General features: G+C 42.8%; 6 protein-coding genes across 6 annotated transcripts; 2 read left to right on the forward strand and 4 right to left on the reverse strand.

Moving 5' to 3' along the window:
* Positions 1-157: 157 nt before the first annotated feature.
* Positions 158-6,398, reverse strand: BDB00DRAFT_25073 (uncharacterized protein). Its single transcript, XM_053116653.1, has 14 exons — positions 6,183-6,398; positions 5,833-6,102; positions 5,406-5,735; positions 4,321-5,316; positions 4,134-4,253; positions 3,729-4,031; positions 3,400-3,618; positions 3,246-3,313; positions 2,771-3,160; positions 2,581-2,704; positions 2,375-2,498; positions 1,997-2,288; positions 942-1,935; positions 158-867 (listed from the first exon to the last, which is right to left on the reverse strand). The coding sequence occupies exons 1-14, from the start codon at positions 6,306-6,308 to the stop codon at positions 208-210; spliced, it is 5,016 nt and encodes a 1,671-aa protein (XP_052975095.1). The 5' UTR covers positions 6,309-6,398; the 3' UTR covers positions 158-207.
* Positions 6,399-9,433: 3,035 nt separating this feature from the next.
* BDB00DRAFT_884700 (kinase-like domain-containing protein) lies at positions 9,434-10,455 on the forward strand (the record flags this gene model as incomplete). Its single annotated transcript, XM_053128352.1, has 2 exons — positions 9,434-9,919; positions 10,015-10,455. 2 exons carry the CDS (start codon positions 9,434-9,436, stop codon positions 10,453-10,455), a joined length of 927 nt encoding a protein of 308 aa, XP_052975096.1.
* Positions 10,456-12,617: 2,162 nt separating this feature from the next.
* Positions 12,618-14,395, reverse strand: BDB00DRAFT_771801 (uncharacterized protein; the record flags this gene model as incomplete). Its single annotated transcript, XM_053119992.1, has 7 exons — positions 12,618-12,681; positions 12,812-13,111; positions 13,182-13,291; positions 13,406-13,562; positions 13,813-13,911; positions 14,050-14,186; positions 14,294-14,395. 7 exons carry the CDS (start codon positions 14,393-14,395, stop codon positions 12,618-12,620), a joined length of 969 nt encoding a protein of 322 aa, XP_052975097.1.
* A 456-nt stretch (positions 14,396-14,851) lies between these two features.
* BDB00DRAFT_791540 (acyl-CoA N-acyltransferase) lies at positions 14,852-16,862 on the reverse strand (the record flags this gene model as incomplete). Its single annotated transcript, XM_053121046.1, has 6 exons — positions 14,852-15,229; positions 15,327-15,609; positions 15,711-15,881; positions 15,966-16,082; positions 16,178-16,394; positions 16,556-16,862. The coding sequence occupies 6 exons, from the start codon at positions 16,860-16,862 to the stop codon at positions 14,852-14,854; spliced, it is 1,473 nt and encodes a 490-aa protein (XP_052975098.1).
* Positions 16,863-17,618: 756 nt separating this feature from the next.
* Positions 17,619-18,591, forward strand: BDB00DRAFT_884703 (uncharacterized protein; the record flags this gene model as incomplete). Its single annotated transcript, XM_053128353.1, has 4 exons — positions 17,619-17,802; positions 17,958-18,140; positions 18,277-18,490; positions 18,573-18,591. The coding sequence occupies 4 exons, from the start codon at positions 17,619-17,621 to the stop codon at positions 18,589-18,591; spliced, it is 600 nt and encodes a 199-aa protein (XP_052975099.1).
* A 913-nt stretch (positions 18,592-19,504) lies between these two features.
* Positions 19,505-20,263, reverse strand: BDB00DRAFT_846323 (uncharacterized protein). Its single transcript, XM_053125148.1, has one exon. It carries the CDS (start codon positions 20,068-20,070, stop codon positions 19,684-19,686), a length of 387 nt encoding a protein of 128 aa, XP_052975100.1. The 5' UTR covers positions 20,071-20,263; the 3' UTR covers positions 19,505-19,683.
* Between the last annotated feature and the right edge of the window lie 366 nt (positions 20,264-20,629).

The following is a 20,629-nucleotide window of genomic DNA, read 5'->3' on the forward strand; positions in this document are numbered from 1 at the left end:
TGAGAGTAAGGATACCCAATTTTACACGAATACAAATGGTGGTGGTAAAAAGATATATGATGCGACGCCGGGTTTTGAAGGTTACGAGAAGGGCGAGGAATTGCTGATTTAAATAGTATATGCGAAAGAATGATGTTGTGTGTCGTTATTTGGCTGGATGGGTGTTTATACGATGATGGGTGATGTTTGTGTGTGTATTTTGAGTAATTAAGATCGCTTTTTCTTCTTGCTTTTCGGTTTGGTGGATTGTGGAGGTGGTAAAGGGATGGCTTCTTCACCGTTGGCCTGTGCCACAATTCGATGCTTGACCTCACGACCCGCCGTGTTTGTGTAGTACTTTTCCAACTTTTTGCCCAGTTGGTGCGCAAAAGTAATGGGAGCGTTGTAGGTATAGCAGTTGTTGAACATGAGATGCAAATCATCATCGATCTGTTGCAAACTGTCGTATTGGCCCGACTCGAGTTTTTCAGAGATGGTTTGCAGATCCATCGGTTGGTTGACAATGCTCAGATAGTCCGTGAACGTTTCCGTATCCACTGGCGTGTTAAATATCATGGCTGCGTTGTGGGATCGCAATTTGTTAATGACTTTGCGTGCCAATTCAACATTCTCCCCTTCCAACCGGTCTGGAACACCGTATTTCTTGGCCCAAAGCTCGTTAAAGTAGCCTTCGAACGTTTTTGCTTGTTGGGAATAGTGGGATTCGGCGCCGTTGAACTGCAAGCAGTTGTACACGATTTGGCGGATATCTCGAACAAAGTCGCTAGTCGTTGCGTATTGTTCGGAGTCGAGCTTGGATTGGATCGTAGAGAGATCCATGGGCCGCTTGATGTCTTGATAATACTGAGGTAATGCATTGGGATCCACCTGTTTGAGTTGGAAACAGTAACACGTTATGTCAATACATCTCCTTTCGAACAAAGGAAATCTATCGTACTTACTGGTAGCCGGAAAGCTTCAGAGCTAGCATGTGCCACAAGTTTCTCCAAGATACGTCCACATCGTTTCCGATTACTGCGATCCATTTCTGCTTTTCTCTCTTTGTGTGGTCGGGATGGTGGATGTTGTGCTACATCTGCTTCTCCTTGCGGTGGCACAGTGTCTTCTTCTGTCGGTGTTGCTCCTGCTACTTCAGCTTGTTGGTGAAGCACACCTTCGTCTTGAACATCATGATGACCGTTCACCGTACGATCATGGACATGGGCAGCATGTTCCAACCGAGGTTCAGTCATGGGAGGGGTACCCAACGCGTCCTCCTCAGCTTTCCGTTTCTCGCCAAACCATTGTCGCCATTCCGCCTTGTACTCCTGCTCAAGCTGCTGGCCTTCATTGAACACATAAGTACCGAGTGGATTGAACGAATAGCAGTTGCTAAACATGAGTCGGACGTCGCTGTCAAATTGACGCGGGTCGTCATATTCGTTGTTGCTCAGCTTGGCCTTGACGGTGCCGAGATCCATGGGGTTCTTGATTACTTGGAAATAATGCGGGATGTTTTGTTTGACTGGATCGACAGGTCGTAAGAATTCAAATGCATGTTGGTTTTCCATGATGTGGGAGAGGATCGCAGCACACTTCTCCAGGTCTGTCTTTTCCACAAGGGTATCGTCTGTGTTGGGCGTCAACGTATTGTCCATTGGCGTTTGTGCTGCCGTTGTTGGCGTTGACAGGTCATCGTCATCACCGATAGCGGCAGAACTTGCTGGGGCCTCCACGATCGTCATGTTTTGCATTTCTTCCACACCACGCAATTTCCGCAACTCATCATCAAAAACGGATTCCAACGTCTGGCCTTCATTGTAGACATACGTTCCATGTCGGTTGTATGTGTAGCAGTTGTTGAAAATGAGTCGAATGTCCTTTTCAAACTCGTCGAACGACGTGTAAATCTTTCGATCTAGTTTAGCCTTCACGGTACCAAGATCCATCGGTTCCCTAAATATATGTTTCTTTAATTGTCTATTCGTATTGGAGGTGAAACTATAGAAGTTCTTACTTGATGATCTTGTAGTAATCAGGAGCACCGTCAAGGGCTTCATCTACTGGCTGTACAAATAAGAGAGCTGCACGATTCTTTTGTAGTTTGCCCAAGATGCGTCGGCAATCTTTCGCTTGGCCGGCTGGCATTTCTGTAGGTTCTGGTGGGTAAGGAGTTTTGATACTGGGTCGAGTCGGTTCGGGTGATGTGGTAGATGAGGGCGGTGGTGAGACTGGGATGACTTTGGTAGGTTGTGTTTTGATGCGCACCATCTGCTTCTTTGGTTTCTTTGGTGTCTTTGGCTCTTCAACTAGAAGCATATTTTAATTGACCACATTTTCTCCCACAGATCCTCTCTCAAAAAAGTTCTAATAAGCCAACACCAAAGAAATTTACCTGTTTGCTCTTCAGGTGGCGGCGGCGGTGGTTTGGGTACACTAATGAGAAGTAGCGTAGGCGGTTTTTCTGCAGGTTTTTCTGCAGGACTTTCTTCAGGTTCTTCTAATATTTCTTCCTGTATCTGATACGTGGAGAGTTTGAGTATATCTTAACACACACGCACACACACGAGCATAATAAAGACACGGAAAATGCTTTTTTACCTGTGTAGGAGGCATGCGAATGGTGACCTTCAAACCAGAATCAATTGGCTTGTACATGTATTCACAAAGTTGTAGCAAGTATTTTCGTGTGCAGTGGTCCAATTCTGACAAATTTTCCGCAGATCTACAAGAGCAAATGAAAGGTTAGCATTTAGACAAAGATCGTAAAAGACGAAGATAATATACGCACGTAAGCATCTCCCACATGGATTTTTGCAATTCACTGTTGTCTTCAAAACGTTTTCGCAAACCCTCAATGCCTTCTTCAAGTTGTTGTTGCTGAGCCATATTTTGCAATCGAGCTTGTTCGTTCTCAACAACAGCAACATTGGCACGACCTTCTTCTTCCGCAAATTCCTCGACCACTTGCTTGCTGTTGTTTTGTGTTGCCTCAATCTTCTCTTTCATGGCCAAACCAAGCCAGGCAAGCATGGATCGTGCTATGTAGTGCGATACACTTGCAGATGGATCGGATTTGATGACATTGAAATAGTATCGTACAAGGTCGTTGTTTGTCAATCCCCATAGGATCATGAGACTATCAAAGGCTGCGCATCGCACACCAACATAATTGCCATATCTAAAATATTATAAGACCATAATTAATATATACCTCCTTTGATTGTCCAAACCTTTTTTTGCTAGATGATAAGACATGGTCTTACCTTGTATAGTACAAAAATAATGAAGGGTCCACAGCCATCAGTCCATTCAACATCAATTTAGTGATAGTCTAAAAATAAACAAAATACAAACTAGATTAAACAAAGCACGTGGTACGAGTAGATGTCAGAATGATTGCACACCCAAGCCAAATACCTGTAAGCAGCTGATAGTAACGACATTGTGGTATGAAGGAACGACATAGTCGAGTGTACGGAAACGTTCGATTTCTGCTTTGGCAGCTTCCAGCAACTGTTCATCTTCGGGGCTACGTGGTTCACCTTCTCGTGGTCCAACGACTGAAGGATCGGATGATGGTATAAGTGCATCGCCAAGTGCAGAAATCAGAGTAGAAACGTAATAATTGTCGGAAAACTAGAAGAAATTGATTGTGTTCGTTGATATACACATACAAAAAACACACACATACACACGCACAAACAAAGATACAGTCGAGACGATAGGTATTGATGATGATGACTTACTTCATTTCCGGTATTATCGTTATATTTTAAAAGATCCAGAATGAATTGACGGACTTTGATAGGGACATGGCCAGTTTCGTCTCGAACTTGTGAAAACGCAACGACCGCGGCCTTTTGTAAGAAGTAGTCGCCCAAGTTTGAGAAATCATTAGGTTTAGGGATGACGCGTGTGATAGGAAGGTGATGATGTTTGTTGTCGTCGTCAATGTCCATGTATGAAGGGGGTAGCGGGAAGCAGAAGCGTCTTTGGAACATCTTATTCAGCTGGAGTAACCCAACCCAATGCAATTCGGGTTTTGCACACTGATTACCCGTTTTACACAAACATAGCCAAGGGGATTAATAATTTCCATGGCAACTATACCTTTAAGCCACATCCCCCTCCTCACTATCAAATAAACTCACCGAAGAGAGCGCATAGGCTGCTTCCATTCGAATCTTATAGAAACACTTTGGATCCAAGAGCGCTCGCAAAAGACTTGTTGAAGTTTGCAGCGAAGCCATCCTCTTCAATGCACTCACAGCCTAAGAAGTTTAGAAATTTATAGGTGAGTCTCTCTACATGATAATGCTCCCTTCTCACCAACCTTACCTCATATTGGGCCACCACATCCCGGTCCTTTGTCAATTGCGCAGCCCACATGAAATCTGGCTGCTTGAATTCCAATTGACACAGCCACTCGAACTCGGCATCCAATCGAATCCAATCAAATGTCGCGCTCGCTGCACCACTATTCTTGTCGCTTTCTGCATCTTGACCCCACTCTGCAATCCTCCAGTCCTTCTTTTGCTGTTCATCCTCAAACACAGCCATGCCGAGACCGAACATCGGTATGATCCCCAGGCTGCCTGTGTTAGCCAACGCTGCTTCTTCGTCGTTTTCGATGTCTTCTTCAGCCACAGCTGCAGCGGCCGCTGCTTGTTTGGCCAGAAACCGTTTGGTGTTGCGTCTAATACGTTTGTACTTGGTATTGAATTGAACTTCAAATTTGTGGGCAAGGTCAGTAATGTCGAGGATGTGTTCGTAGGGCGTACCGTCGGCTTCATGGATACGTGCGGTTAAACTTCCTGTAAATCTTGGTGTCACGAGATAATCGATAGGCACTTGTTGATTGTTGCCATCGTTATTGTTGTTGTTGCCGCTGCTATTCTGATTGTTGTTCGTGGTACCACCACCTCCAGCTTGAGCATTGGTGTTTTCTTGATGCATGATAAACTCGACAACCATCCGCTTCCGATTAAAATGAAAGTCGAATATGAATTTCGGACATCCGCTCTTATAGATCCACTGTTCTGCAAACAACCGTGTGTCGTAACCGCTCACTTTGCGACACAGCTTCAAGAAATGATGCGTGCTGATGGCGTTTTGAGCAAATTCACCGCTCATGGCTGATAGCAAAATTTTACGAAGGACACGCGCGAGCCCGAGATTATTGCCACCTTTACACATGCGTTTGTCGAGCATGTATACGACTAGCGGTGCTTTGAGATCGATGAAGTCGAGATCTTCAGGATCCAGTGGGAATGGTAATGCTTGGTTGTACAGTGGTGCTCGATTGACGTCCAAACTGCAGCATAGATCGATATCCTATCCCACCAAAAAAAACAATGTCGGATTTTGTGAGTGCCACGCGAAAAAAAGATGAGCGAGCAAAACTTTCAAATTTAGTAGCTTACTCTTTTCATGCGTAATCGATATTCGTTGTTGCCAAGATGGCGTTTGATGAATAAGGATGCCATGTAGTTAGCAAGACCGCACATGAGCCAGATGTCAGGCCACGCCTTGGGTGATATGTGTACGCCAAACCATTGTTTTGCTAGTGCGACACTGAGCGCCCAGCGGGTATGGTAGGTTTGGTCGATGATGTCAGGCGAGTGTAAAAGATGGGAGCTGCAGACGGTCAATGAAGCACTTGTTGCTGTATCGCACCATGCATCCTCAACAAAGACGATTTTGTAGTCTGTGAATGGATAGGAGCTGTAATCATTGTTGTAGAAATGCATTGCCTTTAAAGTAAGATGATGGCATGGAACCTATCAATTAGTAAAATATCATAAAGACACACCCAACTCTTTCTTCAATACATATAGCAAGGTAACTCACATGCATTATAAAGCTGCAAGTCATATTCAAATCATCCAAATGGCCCGGTAGCGCAAACGCGAAAATGTTACACATCATGTCGATCTCTGCCATCAGGCACTGCTGCTGCTCATCGTCCAAGTCAGCTGTCAACAGCTCCTCCTGCAGCTGAGCCGGTGTCAGTTTAATCATCTCAAACGGACCAATGGCGAAACCAATGTATGGAGCGGATGTTGGCACCGACAGACTGTAATGAACAATTTTTTTGAGCGAGTCTTCTGGAAGAATAACCTAACAACCATTCGTTAATTCAAAAAGATATACATATACATATATCTCAAAACGAAGCACCAGTATGCTTTTCTATATACCTGCTCAACCACTTCACCACTGCAAACAACAACAGTATCCTCTTCATCCTCCAACTGCATGCTGTCTTTTGCATCTGCTTCTCCAGGTATCGTTGTAGCCATCCTTTGTGGCACAATAAACTCCATATCCCAGGTGCATCGGTCAGAGATTCGGTCAAAGCACGGTAGCCATGAACGCGTAGCTCCAGGTAAGGGTTGATTTACAGTATACACATGTTGATAGCGCTGAATTTACAGAACTTTTAGTTGCACAATACATAATAAAAGGCACCTTATTCCTATTTTTAATATACAGAAAAAAAAAACATACATAGGGCGCAGTATCCTGGTCTGGCTCAACAAACACAAGACCTTCTCGAGGGTTGTCGATGGTATAGTGAATACGAACGGTAATGGGCTTATACGTGACATTGTTGGTTTCTGCTGTTTCAGTGGGTGTTTCAGCTGGCGTTGTAGTTGTTGTTGTTGTGGCGACGGTAGTTGTCGTCGTTGTGGCAGTGGTATCAGTCGTCGGTGCCGTTGTTGTCGAATCACTCACCACGTCAGACAATGCCACTATTGTTGTTGCGGTTGCTATCGTTTTTTAGTAATACAATTGCTTAAATTCGTGTTTCGGTTGTCATTGCAACGGGCGGGAGGGGATCACGCTATTTTTTAAAAAAAATAAGCTCTATTATTATACCTTTATTCGACTCACTGTCAAAATATGTTTGATTCTTTTGACTGTCGACATTAGAGAGCTAAAAAACCCAAGTGGTCAAAATGGAATTGAAAATCGATGTGCATGAAATAGTGGTTCTGTTAATTGTGCTTACAGGTTGAATGCACCCTTCAGGTAGTTGAATGACAAGTTCGCCTTGATCGGCTTCTCTGATGGCAGTCAAGTATTTACTTTTGTACGCTTGGTGATGTGTTATATCCGCATCGTCGTCTACTGAGAGCTCGCATACAGCATCTTTGTGTGTCCATTCAACCGAGACATTATCGACAAACGCTCGTTTTACATCTAAATTTTCCGAAATTGTATTAGTTCAAGGATTTGTTGGTGTATGACTTTCTAAACACGATCCCCCGGTCTTTTGGAGTAAGAATGGCGCGATATTTCTTTTTTAAAGTGCTGGCAAAACTTACTGCATTGTCGACAATTCAACTTTAAATGGGATAAATTGACTTGCAGTGGTTGGATCGTAAGCTCTGCTGTGCCCTATCGTGAGAAAAGCGCACACGAGAAGAAGGAGATCGGGTGTCAAGGTAATGGCTTTTATTTTGTAACGTAGCGAAAAGGAAAATGATCAGTGTAATACCTCAACAGAGCGTTGATCAAAGTCGAATTCCAGCACGAACCGTTCATGACTTGTATAAGAAGAAGAAGGAAGTCATGTCAGCATTAAACTTTATAGAAAAAAACCGTGTTTTACTCAATTGAACGCAATGTGATTTGGAATACTTATAATGTGAAGCTCCTTGGCGTGGTGCTTCGCATAGTAAGTGAGGAAGAAAGGGCATTGAAAAGCACCCCCACTCGCAAATTGCTGCGCTTATATATAGAGACCGAGTGACTTTCTCTTCCCCGCACCATAACAGCTGCTGCGCGTTTTTTTTCTCCACACGCTTTATCGCGTTTTGACGATAATGGCACCCTCTATCTCTTACTCTAGTTTTCTTTTATTAACGCGACGTATGATATTCAAACGTGCAACCTTAAACCCGTGTAGATTAGTAATAAAAAAAAGCAACGCCAGATTGTGTTCATGCGGAAACTTTTTTTTTTTATTTCCTATGAACTTTTTTCATTTTTTCGTTCTAACGATCTTGTCAACATCTTTTGCTACGAGTTCTACCATCTTGGGCTTGAGCAGGTCGTTACCGCTGTGTGTGTATATATTGGATGACGATCATACGATAAATAACGCTGAGATCAACACGAGAAATTTTTTTCATTATCACTGTAACGCTGCCACACAATACTACACACACAAAATATATAATAGGTATACGGGCCATGCAGCAGCAAACACGTATATGGAAACAGGTGGCTTCGATTCAAATATGGACTTTGCAGTAACCTAACCTTTGTGCCACCCAATGTTAAACTCTATCTTTGAGTGACAGTTTGCATGACGTTTGACTGGTAAAGGTCGGATGAACTTTGTAAGACCCGACGAAGGAAGTCTCATAAACTGTTTCAAGTTCTTGGGAGGGTTGCCTTGAGCCTTCTCTTGCGATACGCATGTAAGGATGAACTTTCACTCCTTATCAAGTACTTGGCAGTTACTTCTAATCTTCCTTGCTGTGCTGTAAATTGGATGTGTCAAATGACTTAGCAGATCTAATCTTTGAAACAAGCACACACTTAAGAGACTACGAAGCACCAACATGTGGACTCTGAAGTCACAAGAGTATGCATTGCATCAACCAATCGTTATCACTGCTAGTAATCCCAGGATAAACGTAGTTGTGTCCTATTCTTATTCACGTGGGGGCTTGAACTCATCGCGCTGCCTGGGCAATGACGGCGCGTAATAAAACAGAAGGTACTTTTCTTCCTGAGTACTACTGCTTTACAGCTCTTGGCACTACAATGAATGGGGATCTGTACGGAAATAGTAGTTTTTGATCCTCGAGCCTTGTATATCTTTTGACATGTGAGAGAAAGAGATATACTACAAAGATCATAGAACAACAGTCACTGATTTTTAGTGTACATTGTATAGAACTATATAATAACTGCATGAAAATTTGGATAGAACGTCGAGAAACTCCCTTCTTTGACACACATCTCACAATGACATCCAAAGCACGTCGTCATGGCGGATTTATGGCGGCATCCATTCGCAGCAAAAGCAGTCCTGCGTTCTTTACCACCTCAATACCACAGGCCGGTACAGAAGAAGCTGGTGATCTTGAAAATGTAACTTCATGCGACGACCTGATTGACTTACGGTAAAGAGGGGTCCTTTTTTTGTGTTTGTACTCAATACCCCATTTGAAGTCTGGCTCTAAATATGTATATACAGCAAACTGAAGAACAAGGATGATTTGGCCAAAGTCGTATTGTCCATTGCACAAAAGGTCTTGCCGGATTGGAAATCGGCAACTCAAGTAGAGCTAGATCGCGTTAGTGGTGCAATGACAAAGTAGGACCAGTAACTCGAGACCTCTCCTTTACAAACTCTAATTCGCTCGCTATTTTTCTTTGTGATAATCACTAACCACTGTTTTGACCAATGTTTCCCAGTGCTGTATATTTCATGAGTGCACCAGACCGACCTCGTGTTCTGCTCCGGGTCTATGGCATAGGCGCTGAACAACTCGTCGATCGACAGCACGAGCTAGAATGGTTGGCCAGATTATCACGCATGAGCACCAGCTTGAGCCCGCAGCTCTTGGCTAAGTTCGGTAATGGCCGGTTCGAAGAATACCTCGAATCGACGACGTTGACGCATGCTGATCTACACAACCCTGACATTTCCTGTCAGATCGCTCAGTGTCTGAGAGAGTTGCATGATGTCACTGAAGAATATCCACCGCCGACAGAAAACTGTCGTGTGGAAGTTTGGCGTAACATATCCCAATGGTATGCCTATGCCCGTGAATTGCTGAACCAAGAGGAGTGGAAAGAGAAGTTGAAGCCGTTGGCGTTGGATACCGCGCTGCCCAAGGAAATTGAACTGTGTAAGGCGTATATGCACAGACAAGATGTGCCACAATCACCCGTCATTTTTACACACAATGATGTAAGCCTAATCCATTGAATGGTAGTACGAAATAGAACAATGCGGATCATTCTAAAGTTTTAAATATTCACATTGTGCTTATTTTGTGATGATAGGCTCAATATGGCAATGTACTACGAGTTGAGAAAACTGGCGAGTTGGTGCTTGTGGATTTCGAATATGCCGGATACAATCCACGAGGATTCGATATTGCCAACCATTTTTCTGAATGGATGTACGATTACCATGGTCCCAGTCCTGCTAGCTATGATGTTGACAAATACCCTACCGAAGAAGAGCAGTTACGCTTTATTACGGCATACATCGAAGCTGGTGATGACGCTAATAAGGATTTGCTAGACCCAAAGGAATTGCAACAAGATGCTTTGCGGTGGGCGATGGTGGTCCATTTACATTGGTCTTTGTGGGGTCTGGTTCAGGCCAGTCAAAGTGAGATCGATTATGATTACTTCTTGTACTTTACTGAACGCTTGAAAGGGTTCAGAAAAGGTCTTGAGAGAGCACTCGAACAAAACACAAATAGTAGTAGCGCATAAGTATAACTACATCTTGATATAGATTAACATAACTCTCGTTGTTTGTAAATTCCTTCCCATCTCCCTCCCCCTAATTTCATCATGTTATTCGTGCATATATTATTGTTTGTAATACTATCGTCAAAAAAGGTCTTCTATTAAAATCATTAGACAGGGTAAAGAAACATTGGAAATAAGTAAAATGATGTAAACATTCTGGGCTACTTAACAATAGTCGATACTATCGATAGTATCTGTATACTTGGGGACTACGATAGGCCCTCTTTATATATATCAGTTTCTACGGTTGGTGTGGGGGTGTATAGATGGTTGGAAGCTAATACTGTAGTAAGAAGGATAAAAGGCTTGATGGGTGTGAAATAAATGAGGATTCACTGTATGAATTATTGAATTATAAGGCATTTGCTCACAGTCATCAACGCGACCAGAGAAAGATAGTCGGGATTATATACAAGGCATGTGTCGATAGCTTTGTAGTGATGCTCTCCATTTTCCTTAAGAACTGAATATAGTTTGGTGTTCTTCTCGGCCCAGATCCCATAATCTTCGGATAATCCAGAAAGTATCCCATATTCTTCTAAGTCATTCTCTAATGCTTTCGTCAAGGTGAATCTAAAGCGAGCGAGATCTTCCACAGTTATTGAGTGAGCGAGTAGCGCGCCAAAAGAAATTCTCTTACTATGTTTCCACAAACATGGTCAGAAATTGAAGGCTGTGCAGAGTATACAGAGGCTTAGAACCATCCTTGGATTCCGGTGCCAAGATAGGTCGAACGTGATATGTTTGTGCGTTTTCTGCCCAGATACGCGATCTTTAATTGATAGCCTTCCCACTGCTATCGTAATGTTGAGGTACAGGCGAAAGCTCGTTCCAGGATTGTACCATGGTGAAAGTGCTAGTAAGTCCTTCGGTTGTTGTACGTTTGCATAAATGCTACTCACTGTTCCGTTCTTCAATACAGGATTTCAATAGAAACTTTACAAACTTTTCAGCGCTATCCCCAATAGCGACAAGAGCAGGAAAAAAAGAGGATGACAGGTTACCACCTTCAACACTTTCTTGGTAAGCTGCGATGAGCAATACTCTGAGAGTTTCTTGTAGCTCGAATGGCCTTGGCAACAAGCTCATTGTTTTAGTCGCAGAATTCAAGGCTTCACAGCTCGGATCTAAATTTCCCGGAGTAGGGAAATAACAAATGCCCCTCCTGGTTAACCGCCCGAGGGTGGATCGATCCAACAGTACATAGAAATATGACGATGAATAACAAATGCGAAATCATATGGCATGGTGCAACTTTTCACAACAACACTGCTTGCTAAAATTAATGACGATCTATCGGGATTTTCAATAACTCATCAATTGTTACGTTTTATGTATAGATGGTTTCACTAGACACTACCAAAAGGGTTCAAAAGCTTTGAAAAGAGAGAGGTGTCAAGCGTAAGCGTTCCGGTCTAGTGGCTGGACTAGAACTCGTACACTCTGACTCGCATAGACGCAACAGAAGCCCACACGCCTAATGTCAGCGAAAGAGTATGAAACGACCCTGAAAGCATTCCATCTTGAACAACAAGCAACAACACATAGAATGACTTCGTTGCTCAAAACTTGTATATATCAAAAATTGTAGAATATCGATATAAAACAAAGAACATCAGGCACACCACATCGATCGTTTTAATTGGAAGCTCCGACTTTCCTTTTATAGTTTTTGAATGTGATATATAGAACGATGACGACGATGAGAGTAAATATATACAACAGGTCAACGATGGCCAAGCAATTCTGGATAACTCTCATTGACTATGTATCTTCTTCCCCTACCCTCATTCCCCCTCCACACACACAGAAGAACAACTACTATACATGTGCTCTTGCGGTGATATACTGTTCTATCTACCTTAATTCCAAAAGAAAGCTGGTGTATATCTCTTTTTGTTTATATGTAATATCGTTGTTATTGATATCGCTGTACAACGACCGTGTTGAGTAAACCTGCCTCCTTCAACGTCTTGTCCATTTCTGTCAGCTCCTTTACTGGGAAAGTGGTTTGCAACAAGTATGCTCTGCCTGCGGGACGTGTACTATATAACAAAACATGTTTAGGAAGATAAGCGATCAATGAAAATATAACGGTACAGAGGCAACGTCAGCAGAGCAACTTACGCATCAATGTATCGACGAACGTCACCAACAGTATGTGTATGATTAAACTTTGCGATCAATCTAAATATATAGCAACAGGTCACCCAACATGGCATATTTTGCTTAGTATAATCTATCTCTTTGCCTCTTTTTTAGTCTTCCACCTTCCCCCTTTCCATCGATCTCTTAAGGGCCATCAATAAGTGTATACCTTGATCCATCGCCAAGACGGATTTGTAAAGATGTTGTCGGTTGTGATTCATCGACTGTGACAGGTGCCTCGGATGATGCGGCTGCTCCAGATGACGATGATGATGGGAATGCGCCCGGTGTGCTGCCGCTTTGTTCTGACGACGACCCAGCGGCTGGGCTGCCCAATCGATTACCAGCTCCTTCGAATGGTTTTGGTGGTGCCTTGGGAGGTGGCACATAATCTTCATCCTGACGACGTGATACGCGTACATCAACAGGTTGGCCATGACGAACGTTCAACAAAGAAAGTGGTGCGCGTCTATATCAGAAATGAATAATTGTTCCGCCAATTAGTAAAACTTTCCATCTCGTCTTTTTAGTTTACTTACCCGCTGTTTATAGCTGTAAGCATCGTTTGATTGGCAGGATCATCGTAACGGTATAATTGGCCATCATCCACGCTGAATCCATCACGCCAAAAAGTCAAATACCGAGTAACCTGTCACCCCATAATAATCAGACAGAAAGAAACATTTAAATCAGCACTTTCCCTTTCTCTCTCCCCACCCTTTCCCCCAAGGAAAACGATTGATAAAAGATCTTTTAAACTTACTGGCTCAAGTGAATCATCTTCGTCTTCATCACTAGGCGCTGTTTGATTGATGACTGATGATGGCTCTTCTTCGCTTCCAAGTTTATAACCAGATCCTTTAAAGTAGTTAGGCTTGGGTGCGCTGCTGCTTGCCTCTTCTTCAGGCGCAGGTCCGCCTCTACGTATATCAACATTTGATGCAATCAGCTTTTTAACAAAGACAATATACTCTAAAAAAATCTGTAAATCCAAAACTTACTCTGCTGCCTTTTTAAGGATTTGATTGACAAGGTCATTATGCTTGTTGGGACCTTGGACAACCATACCCCTAATGGATGGATATTTTACAACAGATTCTATTATTAGTATCAACGTGGCACTTAATCCACTGCAACGCATTTAACTACCACTGGTGAAATATCACTTACGATTTTTCGCCGCCTGCGAAGAAGTTTTGATGCTGATCGTCATCGGATTCGTCATCGTGATCGCCACCTCCTAGATCGCTAAGTGTACGCACTTTGGAGCTATATTTAAAATATAAATAATTGTTCTCCCTTGAATTTTATGTTTGAAAAGTGAAGAGAAACTCATACCTGCTCTTTTTAGCTGCTGACGACTTTTGAGCTCTCGATGAGGAAGGGGAAGGACCAGCAGCGGCTGACGAAGAAGAAGAACCACCTTGCGCCATGGGCGTACCACCCAATGTTTGTTCGCCAGTGCCAGCAGAAGCAGCACCAGTGTCTTTTGAAGGACTAGCACCAATACCTTCACCAAACTCATAAAACTGGTTTACGGCAACCTTTATTTTTTTTTAAAAGAGCATAAAGTATGGTATATGTATGTATTTGAGTCAAAGTGAGTTCTTCAAGTCTTGGTTTCCCCTCTTTTCTTTTTTGATATGCTTACCTTAAGTTCCCAACCAGCCATTTCTAAAAAGAATTGCGCTTGTTCAGTGGAAGCACCAGTTGTGTCAACAAATTCCTGAATTAGTTCATCGCGGTTTGCCATTGTGTGTGTTCTTTTGCAGAAATGGTTTATGTAAAAAAAGATAGTTAGAAAAAGAATACGCAAGTTGTTGTAATAGAGTACGCGGCGCCGAACTGCTTTCTGAGATCCATTTTAAGCCAATGAAATTTAGCATGAATCGTGTGCGGCAAGGTTTCTACGCGTGTTGACAAGTTGTAGCTACTTAAAATTTATCAAAGAAATGCATGATACCGATGATTGTATACTAGCTCTTTCGCAAAGCGCGTAACGATAGACATGCTTGTAGAGAACACCCGATCTCGTCATGGAGAAAGGATAGAAGGCCCTCTCGATAGTCTATATCCATAACGCCAAATGTGGAGATAGGAAGTCAATGTACAAAATGCTTCTTGTTACTTTTTTAGTTTTACCATGTATTATAGAAATGTGGGGTGGGGGTTGGAGGTGTGCTTTTCAATGTAAAACATTCTTTTCCGTCTACAACATGACCAGACCAACTTTGTTTCGTACAATGTCCGGACACTTCCAGTTATAAAGATAATAGTTGAGATAACCATCACCAGGACCAAACTTGAGATCGTCGACGACCAAGGCATTATCCATCAAATCCAGAGCATTCACTACATCAAATCCTTCCTTCTTTGCCAACACCAACGCATCCCTGATCAGGTCGCTCAGTCTCTTTTTCAAAAACTTGGCTTCTTCGGCCTGATTGCCCTTAAGTTCAGCGGGTATATCCACGGCATAATAAAACATGTATGCGGCGTTCAACGTCGAATGCTTCGGGTTGCCAATGACGGAGCTTGGCAACGAGTAGAACGAAAACATGTCGGTGATCTTTTTCGTCTCTGGGTTCTACGTATCGTATTTTTGGAAATGTTGGTATATATGTATGTGTAGCATCCCTCTCTTTCTCTCACTCAATGTAATAAGTTCCATCTCTAAATTTTACCTCTACAACATAGCCCCAGACAACGTCCTTGTGTGGCATAACCCAATGCTTAACATCGTCGTCCGTTTCGAATACAGGTGCCATATCGAATCGATCCAAATAATTGTTCAACAGTTCTCGCACTTGAGGCGCATCCTGCTCACGCATCTCACGCAAACCGGAAAGAGCAGTTTGTTCAGACACCTTGTAATGTTTGATCATACGTGCAAGCGTCCACTTTTGTGGGATTCGCGAAAAGTTGCATTCGACGAGTTTCTTTGGGTTTAATGATCGGTGGTAGTATCTAAAACGGTAGTTTCGATTTCACGTCGTTGAACCATTTAGTATCTCTCTCTCCTCTCTCTTTCTCCGTTTCCCTCTTGAAAACTTTAGTAAGAAATTTACCTGCATGTTGCGACAGGCTTTGGCAATACAGAGCCCGAAGTATAGACTGCTTGGAAGATACCTTCCAGATGACTGCGACGTGTAATTTCACGGATCAGCACAGGTGCCAACCGCTTTGAACGCAGTTTCTTGTGAACGCATAAAAAGTTGATCTCGGTCAATGGCTGCGTGCTATAAACAATATGTAGTGTCAATCTCTCGCGCTCCTCTCGAGAAAACATATTTGATTCCAGGAAAAAAAAAGGACGGACTTACGTTTTAAAAGTTCGCATGTCGGCAGGAATACCACTGATAAATGCGACCAGCTTTTTGTTTGAAGCAACACGAACACCTACGTGCCACGACTTTCTCCATTTAGGTGGTTGCAATGCCCTGTCATGTTCAAATATAATCACATCAATATTTTCTATCGTTCTCAATATTATATATATAGATGACCACCCTTCATCTTTTATATAATCACATACCACTTTAAGAATGCTGCCGAGTAATCGAAACGGAACTGAGCATCGTCGTCTTCGACATAATTGAATGTCAACAGTTGATACAATTCCTTGAGTTCGGCCTCATTGGTCAAATCAACTTCACACCATTCGAAATCTTTGGGCAGCGGTGGTGGATCCTTAGAAACCTGATCAACAGGAACAGAAGGTTCAATGGGTCCCACATCCGTAATTTGTTCACCTGAAGTTTTGTGTCAATTAACCCAGTTCAAACGCGAAACATGTAGTTAAAAAAACCAAATGTTCTTTTCCCTCCACCCTTTTACTTTTTCAAGCACTCTCTGGACTGTTTCCCACTCTCAAAACCCCCTTCCCACAGCCCAGACAAATTGTATACAATACCATATTGAGGAACAGGTTGAGTGTTCCAGAAACGGTGATCGCCCATGGATTTAGCCGACGACGCACCACCACCACCAGGCACCATTCCCGCTTCTTCCATTAAAGCGAGATTTTTCATCATGTTTTGCAATTGAGCGCGAAGTTCGGCTTGTTTTTTACTATCGGGCGCGCTGCTGTTACCAGCTGACGAAGGCGCTTTGCCATTCAATTGGTCTTGGACCTGTTTCTTTTGCGCTTTTGTGACAACCTTGTCTAACTTGTTGGTAAGTTTGGTAATATCGTCCTTATTCTTATCGTCTTTTGACATTTTTTCCTTGAGGGGTGTGTGTGGTACTTTTTTATATACGAAAATGGGCAGCAGAAAGAAAGGTTTGTACCACGAGACACTCAAGACACTCAAGAAAAAAAGAATCCACGTCGGCACACCCAACTGATGATTGTGATATCCGAATTAGGAAGGCATCAGCGCTTTTTCAAAAGGTCCCCCTGCATGGCAAAAAACCGAGTGACAGTATGGCCATGGTAACTATTCATGAGATCAACGGGAGAGAGGGAGAGGGAGAGGAGTAAGTTGCATAATAATAGATGAACAAAGTGGAACCTTCTTCGAGGTGTCGATGATGAAAGAAATCTTTCCAAGGTATTCGGTGCAGTTCGTGGAGAAACGTTTTGGCGGTTCCTTTTCCGTTCGATTCCTAAAAGCAGGTAAATCCACAAGAGGGAATTATCAAAAAAGTTATAAATCATCAGCCCAGAATTTGTTCAAAGCACATGCCGAGAAGAAGAAGCCAAAAGTATGTATCCAAGTGTGCTCCCCTAGAAGCATAGTGGCATATACTTCTTCCGTACGAACGGATTGCGTCAAGAGTGAAACGTAAGGATGACGCATAGCAACGTATGCTTTTCTCTCTGCTACAAACATCCGAGGTACCCCGAGAAAGGGACACCGGTCCTGCATTCTATTTAAAAAAAATCACGCAATCTATTCTCTTTTTTTCTTCCCCCGCTTTGTTCGCTTACAAAAACAACAACAACAACTACAACTACAATAACTATTACAACTATGCCTGGTATTCATTTGACAAGAGGTCAAGAAGAAAAACGTGATGCCCTCGGTTTTTCTGCAGGTCTTCAGGGCGCTGCTCTTGGTTTGGGCATTGGTGTTGTCGCAACCATTGCCACATTCCGTCGATCGCCCGATTTCAGGGCCTTGGGTCGACCCATTCAGGCTATCCTTCCAACTTCATGTAAGCAAACCAGGTTGTTGATTTGTGCTATTATATACTGGGTCATATGGAAGGAGGGGAGAAAGAAGAAGAAGGAACAGGGGGAAAAGAAGAGAATACATGTGCCTGTCTATATGTAGTATGAAATGCACTCTCTAATACTTGGTAATGATTAGCAACGGTGGCAGGATACTTGTTTGCCTCGGATCGTGCTACTAGCCAATACGAAAATGAAACGCTTGGATACATGGACGAGGCGATGTATGACCATCTACAGAAAAGCGAGTCTGTAGTGGAGCACAAGAGCTCTTCTGATAAGGCATTGCATTATTTGAATGACAACCGTTGGACGGTCATTGGTAGGTTATCTTCTTTTAGTTAGTTGGAGAGTGGACTTGGCAAAAAGAAGATTCGGTTTAGTTGTTGTAGTAGTAGTGGTGGTGTTTTTAAATGAGAGAGAGAGAGAGAGAGAGACTAACTTGGATTTGGAAACAGGGGTTTCTTGGGCTGCATCGATGGCGGGTGCTCTGGGATATAGTTTCTCCAACCGATATCTCACGACACAACAAAAGGTTGTGCAGGCGCGTATGTATGCACAAGCAGTAACGCTGGCGGTGCTGATGGCATCTGCAGGCTTGTCGATCTACATGGGAGATGATAAAAAGTCGCACAAGGAGGTGCCCGATGCACAGCTGCGTGCTGTGTTAGAGTTGCCCGTTGAACAGGATAAGGCTGTGGTTGCTCATCAACACTAGATTTCCACTACTACTACTGCTACTATTACCACATAGAAACAGTCCTCTTACTTAACATTACTACCATCGCTCTTTCCTTCTAAACACCACCTCTTCAACCCACATTGTCATTATTCTAATACACACACTTACACACAACATTCATCCACTGCCAATGAACACTACATCCTTTCATTATTTCATCCTTGTACACAGATCCACCCTCTTCTTCTTTCTAAAATTGTTAAAATCTGCATGGAAAAAATTAAAAGAACAAAGCCAAATGTGTTCATCATCCCGATAAACATGGCCAAAAAAGAACAAGGCTGCATAATTACACGTGGCTGTAGAAGCTCACATTCTCTTCTTTTCTATTGTGAGAAAGTACCATTTTCATATAAGATCTTGGTCGATCCCTCTCCGACCCCACTCTATCCATAAACAATTCACACTGCTCTCCCCCCCCACTCCCCACTTTCCTCTCCTTAAACTACCACCACCCTCTCTTTTTTTCTTAAATCACACAAACCTTAATATTTTTATCTGTTGACCACATGCGCATCCCATCATTAGATCCACTACTACAGAACTGATGTACATAGTCATTTCAGCCCCGCAATAAAACAATACAACATTACACTTTAATGATCCTTTTACTGCCAAAAACGATATGGTTTAAATAAGCGGATATATTTATATATTTCAAAGGCGTGTAGGGATAAGATATACAACAAGATTTTTTTCTGGGGGGGGGTTACTACTGCTATGTATGTGTATGTATGTATGTGTGTGTTATATATATTACACATGTGCTTGGATATAGTATATGGATAGATGGTGTGAATGATGATAATAATAACAATAATAATGAAGAACTCTAGGAGCGTGGAAAAAAAATCAAAGTGTGTAATTTGGGTGTTATATATGATAATAGTAAGTGAAATGGATATAGTATAAAAGAAGTTGCGATAATGGGATTTGGGGGAGGGTGTTGTTTGTATAACAAACGCGAGTTAGTTTTGGTTTTTTTTTTCACCCGCGCTTTAGGGAAGAAAAAGGCTAAGGTAACAATAATATATATGCGTGTGTGTGTGTATGTGTGTGTGGTAATAAGGAAAAAGGAAGTTTCCGCATAAACAAAATAAACGGTGTGTGAGGGGGGTGGGGTTTACGGATCAACATACAATATAGGAAAAGCATACAATATAGCATGAGAGTGAATGCGTGTATATAGGACTGCTGTAGAGGCGATATAGAGAGAGAGAGAGAGAGATAGAGAAGAAGAGAGTTGAGATGTACAGTACATGGGAAATGTAATGAAGTGTGTTGTGTATATTGTATGTGTATATGGAAAAGTAAATAGAATGTTGATCTTAGTAGTGAATGAGGGCATCCGTGGGTCGCATGGTTGTGCTGTCGGAGGCATAACCGGACGACGATGACGAATAGTCGAACGGTGTAGAAAAGTCATCAAAGTAAACATCATTGGGCGAAACGTGTGCTGGGTGCACATACGCCATGTAATCAAAGTTGTTGCCGCCACCACTACTGCCATTGCTATTATTATTGTTGGCGGGCGTTGTGGATTCAGGCATCATGCTGTTGCCGGTATTGTTGTGGTACCATGGCTTGTTGTTGTTATGGATAGGCGAATGATGATGTTGTTGCTGCTGCTGCTGCTGCTGCTCCCAATCCGACTTTACCCAGTCAAGAGGCTGGTTACCGCTGAGAAGCATCGGAGGTATTTGAGTTGCTACAGTTGCTGTTACTGGCATAGCATCGTCTGAAGAGGCTGTAGTGGATGAAGAGAGTGATGCCACTGGCGCTGGTCCTCCGGCATGATGATGATGATGATGATGATGGTTATCTTCAAGCCATTTGAAATCATCATCGTCGGCTGCTGCTGTTGCGTTGTTGTGGTGATACGCCAGGCTTGGTGCAGATGATTTGACTGGCGAAGAATAGCACGAAGACGACGTGGACGAGTAACCCGAGTTGCTGAGAAATGCATCGCCCCAAGGTCGACTCCATACAGTTGATGTGGTGGTTTTGATAGAATCAAGGTGATGATGATTGCTATTGTTACCATAGTAACTGTTGCTACCATAGTTGCC

The sequence above is a fragment of the Zychaea mexicana genome (genome assembly GCF_025766255.1).
Source record: "Zychaea mexicana strain RSA 1403 chromosome Unknown BDB00scaffold_100, whole genome shotgun sequence".
Taxonomy (NCBI): domain Eukaryota; kingdom Fungi; phylum Mucoromycota; class Mucoromycetes; order Mucorales; family Lichtheimiaceae; genus Zychaea; species Zychaea mexicana.

What these genes read in the sequence shown, in the direction of transcription:
- BDB00DRAFT_25073 (XM_053116653.1), bottom strand. Translation starts at nt 6,308, where the DNA reads ATGGAGTTTATTGTGCCACAAAGGATGGCTACAACGATACCTGGAGAA. An exon ending in TTATTTTTGTACTATACAAG is followed by an intron (nt 3,161 to 3,245) that starts GTAAGACCATGT and finishes ATAATATTTTAG; the next exon opens with ATATGGCAATTATGTTGGTG. An exon ending in GCCACCTGAAGAGCAAACAG is followed by an intron (nt 2,289 to 2,374) that starts GTAAATTTCTTT and finishes ATATGCTTCTAG; the next exon opens with TTGAAGAGCCAAAGACACCA.
- BDB00DRAFT_846323 (XM_053125148.1), bottom strand. Translation starts at nt 20,070, where the DNA reads ATGGCAGTAGTGGTGGCGGCAACAACTTTGATTACATGGCGTATGTGC.